A 5,000-nucleotide genomic window follows, 5' to 3' on the forward strand; every position below is an offset into this window, starting at 1 on the left:
CATTGACTTACATTGAAAGAAAAGTATGTTTTTCCCTCCTCCTGTAAAGTTACTATTTTGGAGACACGAGGTTTTGCTCAAAACCTTGTTTCTCCATTTTTCAATTTTTTACATAATTCGAAATTGCCTGTTGTCCGTTATATGGTACGTAAATTTTCTGATGGATGGATCAAAAGAAACGAGCCAAAATGACTTGGAAAGACGTCTGGTTCCATTGACTTCCATTTAAAGTAAAGTCGGTTTTTTCCTTCTCCTGTAAAGTTCCCATTTTGGAGATACGAGGTTTTAATCTGACAACAGCGATATATAATATAATATAGGGGTGTCAAACTCAACTAGTAAAAGGGCCATATTTAAAAAAATCTCATCAAATCTGTGGGCCAACAAAAGTTTTTCTTTCATCTTTAAAGACTGTTGTGCTGTAACCCGAACTGGCCATCGTTTATTCAAAATATGAAAATAAACTTCAACAGTACAGTGAAGGCACTTGTAGTAGACCGTAAAATTATACATGAATACTTGCAATATTCTAAATTTAAACGTCCCCAGGTGCTCTGTCCTTTAAACCTACCTATCTGCTTGATCTGGACACCTGGCATCATTTATTTGCTGCAAGTTCATTAAGGCTTGGGCTCAGTCTGTGGGCTGCTGGGCTGACGTTGAGTGTTTATGTTGGCAGCTGAAATGCAGCTAGTGTGTTTGGTGACGTGACCGGTGTGGAACTGAGTAGAAGTGAAGTGTAACTACTGTCCCATAGACTGCTGTTGGGGTAGGAGAGTCAGAGCAGTGCATGCTGGGGACTGTAGTGCAGCACATTGTGAGATGGGCTAATATTAATGGAATATTAAAATACTTTAGCGGGCTGGAAAGTATTGTGGCCCTCGGGCCTTGTGTTTGGCACGCGGCATATAAACTAATACACTTACATTTTTTGTGTTTTTTTAAAGGTTTTTTTATCTTTAAATATCTTTTTGATTTCTTTTAAAGTGAAATTGGAATTGCACTAGTCATATGTTTTATTTTTAAATAAAAAAAAAACCTTAAAATGCTGTGCCACGTTTTCATGTCAGTACCAAAACACACATTTTAGTCCATATGCATTTTAGGCACCCCCCTGCATTTTAGAGGAGGAAGTGAGGCTGCATCCCTGTCCCTCATGGCCACATGGTGAGCATTTAGATCCCACTGATTTGAAGTAAATGTGTCCCAAAGTCTAGAAATCAATGTGTAACATTAAGAATGGCCATTACTGAAACACATGTCTGCAATTAAGTAATTTTTTGTGTTTTAATGAAAAATAATATGTTTTTATATATGCACAACTGTTCAAAGCTGTGTTTGCTGGTCAGGCACTGGCTAGTATTTTTGAGTTCTGCTCAAAATGAGCCAAAATCATCACTATCGAAACAGTCATTACTAGAACACGTTACGCTAGTGACTAACAAAATACACATAATTAAGATATAGAGTCACTCAAAGAGAAAGGAGTTTTGTTCAAAGTTTAAATCAGTTAAAAGCCTGAAATTTGCACAAATTCCACCAGACTTGGTCCAAAGTCTTATGGAAAGCTTTCCCCGGAGTGCCAAGTCTGTTAAACCAGCAAACGGAGGAGGGGCAAATCCATATTAATGCCCATGGATTGGAATGGGAAGTGCAACACATTCATGTTTCACATATAGTGTATGGTTGAAGGAGATGAAGTGAGGCATTCAAGCTCAACAATGCCTTGAAGCATGGTGGAGGTAGTATCATGCTCTATATAGGTCAGGTGGAACTCCTAAAGTGGTCAGTGAGTAAAAAAAGAGGTACCTCTTTCTAATTACGAGGACAATGAGTATATATGCGCACACACACACACACACACACACACACACACACACACACACACACACACACACACACACACACACACACACACACACTTTTCTCACCTTGAACTCATAAGACTCCTCAATGATGACCTCCAGCTTGACGTGTTCTCCCAGCATGGGTTTGCCCATCTCCGCAATGCGCCGCTCCTCTTCCTCCTCCCCTGTCAGAGGCTCCTCCTCTTCTTGCACAACCTCCTTCACTTCCTCTGCAATAAAGAAATCAGTCCAAATGATTTACCTCCGCTTTAAGCAAAGATTTCAAAGCTGAATGAATTAGTTAATGAATTCGTTTCGCTAAGCAGTCAAACTGCTATGATTATAAGCTGTAATGTAATACAGCAATATAAGTGAGATTTACGTCATTTCACTGCTATATCTTATGTTCCTGATGCAAATTCTAGGGCTGCACAATATGGGCTAAATACCAGCCGAAGAAGACGTGACGGAAGCTTAACGTAAAACTCAGACTTCATGCCGCAGCTTTTTTAAAAAACACATTGCGGCACTTAACCTGAAAGTATGAACATAAATCATCTAGAAGGTGAAGAATAGTTTTTCTTTTCGTCAAGAACGTCGTCAGTTTCAGCGCCGCTCCAAATGTGTTTTGCTGCTCGCTTTCTGGACAGACATCCGGAGAAATCCGAAGGAAACGCATGAACTGAGGAATCTGATAACTGAGCTAAAACCCAGCCTCTTTATCAGATTTGGTAATCGGATTTCTAGATCGAAGCTGTTTGCATGGCCCTGTGAATAATCAGATAACTGCAGAAATCTGATCATGATCGGATTATTGAGTGCATGTCAACAAACTCATTTTAAAACACTGTGACTGGTAACATGCAGTGATATCACTATTACTGCGATTACTGTTATCTGTTATAGAACAATACTGCAATAACAAACAGCAGATTGTGCAGCCCCGACTGATAATGATAAAAGGAGAGATCTGGATTGCTGATCATGCAGTGTTGCTGAAAACAGGAGGAAATTTCTCTAAATTACACAACAAAGAATCATTGATGAGCAGAAGATCAGCTATTGACCTTGATTCATGCAGAGTGGAGGAATCTGACACAGATGCAAGCAAAGGGAAGGCTGAAATGCATGCCCACACACACACACACACACACACACACACACACACACACACACACACACACACAGTACAGAGGTTCAATTTCTTCATTTGCTTAAATTACAGTTTCCCTCTTGTGGCCTAAAAGAGAGGTGCCAGAGATCTACCACCCTGGAGACTCCAGATCCAGCACACCTGGCTCTGATATGCAGATGAAGGCCTTCAACATCTGGATCAGGTGTTAGATCATCAGATGTTTAACGCGGGGCAGTTGTGGGCTGGAGGTTAGGGAACCAGCCCTGTGACCGGAAGGTTGCCGGTTTGATCCCCTCGGCTGACGGGCCATGACTGAAGTGCCCTTGACTAAGGCACCTAACCCCCAACTGCTCCCCAGGTGCTGTGGATAGGGCTGCCCACTGCTCTAGGCAAGTGTGCTCACTGCCCCCTAGTGTGTGTGTGTGTTCACTAGTGCGCATGCATGTGGGTGTTTCACTGCACGGATGGGTCAAATGCGGAGGTCTAATTCCACAGTGTGTAAACACAGTTGGCTGATGGAATTCAGTTCAGATGACAGTTGTAGCTAAACTGTCCACTTCACCTCGGTATGTGTATTTAAATATTTACCTGTCGCTGATGTCAGAACACACACACACACACACACACACACACACACACACACACATTTTCTCGCCTCACGGGGGGAGGGGGGGGCACTGGAGCTGTATGATGTCAGAACAGTTCTTGACATATTTTGAAAGTACTTGAAAATACTTGAAAAGAAACGTCTCAAAATGACGTGGAATAATTCTGGTTCCATTGACTTACATTAAAAGTAGACTAGGCTTTGTCTCCTGTAAAGTTACCATTTTGGAGACACGACGTTTTGTTCCAACAGCAGCGATATGAAATATTTCTATACTGTATCTCTCCAATGTCCATAACTGTACAGATTGAAAGATAAAGCATACATTCTGGTTAGATGTGAACTGCGCTTCATTGGCTTCACACATATAACTCAGCAGGGTGGTAGAGGACCAGATTGGACACCTCTGGCTTAGGGGACGCAAGCTAGAGGTCTGTGGACCTGACCCAAGCCCATCAAAATATCGGGTTTCGGGCCGGGTTTTGGCCAGTTTTCCTGTGCAAAACATCTGGTCCTCCTGGGTTTGTTTTCTATTGAGTGATCTTTTTATGTAGTAGATTTGCTTTTATTCTTCAGTCTTACTCTCTCATAACGGCACAGTCTATCGCTGCGTCTAGAGCTTGCGGGGTGGGTGACCGTGCCTCTAAATAAAAGCGGATGAAGTTCACCAGTACGTCAGTCGCAGAACCATCATGGACGTTTTGGGACGTTAGTTCTAAATGTGGGTTATAGCTTAGACTGTTTAGAGTGGGAACGAACTGGGTGTGGAATATCGAAACATTTTTTGTTTATCAGTTTGTTCCCACTCCCCACTCATTAATAATGATATACATAATAATTAATAGTGATTTTCAACCTTGCTGCCCAGACGTGCTATTCTTCTTAAATTGAGAAGTATGTGTTGCCATTTTATTTATTTATTTATTTATTTATTTTATCATTATTGTTATTATTGTAGCTATTTATTTACTTATTTTATTTTCTCTTTCTATTAAATCTCCTCTTCTAATGTTATTTAAATATTTATACATATTGTAATCCATTATTTACATGTATTATTATTTGCATATTGATTTAGACCAGTCTTGTTCTGGTAGATATTCTGTTCTAAGGGGGTGGGTGGGTTTAGGTCAAAGGTTAGTGGGTTGATGCAGAAATGCACTTTTTGTTTTACTTGAAAAGTGTAATATGTCTGTGATTCTACAAAAGACAATAATTTGGCAAGATTTGGGGAAAAAAAATAAATAAACAGTGATTTTCTGGATGTTGGTGTGTTTGTTTACCCATCTCCAAGCCTCTCCTCCTCAAGGAAGTCCAGTATTATATGTAGTTATAAAGCAGCTCCTGGTTTGACCAATCAGTGCTCAGTAAATTGAGCTCATGATGTCATTGATGATATTAACGAGTCTCT

At 40.5% G+C, this 5,000-nt stretch overlaps 1 protein-coding gene across 3 annotated transcripts in view; it reads right to left on the bottom strand.

Annotated features, from left to right (window-relative positions):
- slc8a1b (solute carrier family 8 member 1b) overlaps positions 1-5,000 on the bottom strand; it is a 181,828-nt gene that overhangs the window by 37,671 nt on the left and 139,157 nt on the right. For all 3 annotated transcript variants that reach the window (XM_037541745.1, XM_037541744.1, XM_037541746.1), the window contains exon 4: positions 1,932-2,077. In XM_037541745.1, the coding sequence (XP_037397642.1) occupies positions 1,932-2,077 (146 nt within the window). The remainder of the gene's footprint in view (positions 1-1,931; positions 2,078-5,000) is intronic.

Source organism: Pygocentrus nattereri, chromosome 10, assembly GCF_015220715.1.
Source record: "Pygocentrus nattereri isolate fPygNat1 chromosome 10, fPygNat1.pri, whole genome shotgun sequence".
Lineage (NCBI taxonomy): Eukaryota > Metazoa > Chordata > Actinopteri > Characiformes > Serrasalmidae > Pygocentrus > Pygocentrus nattereri.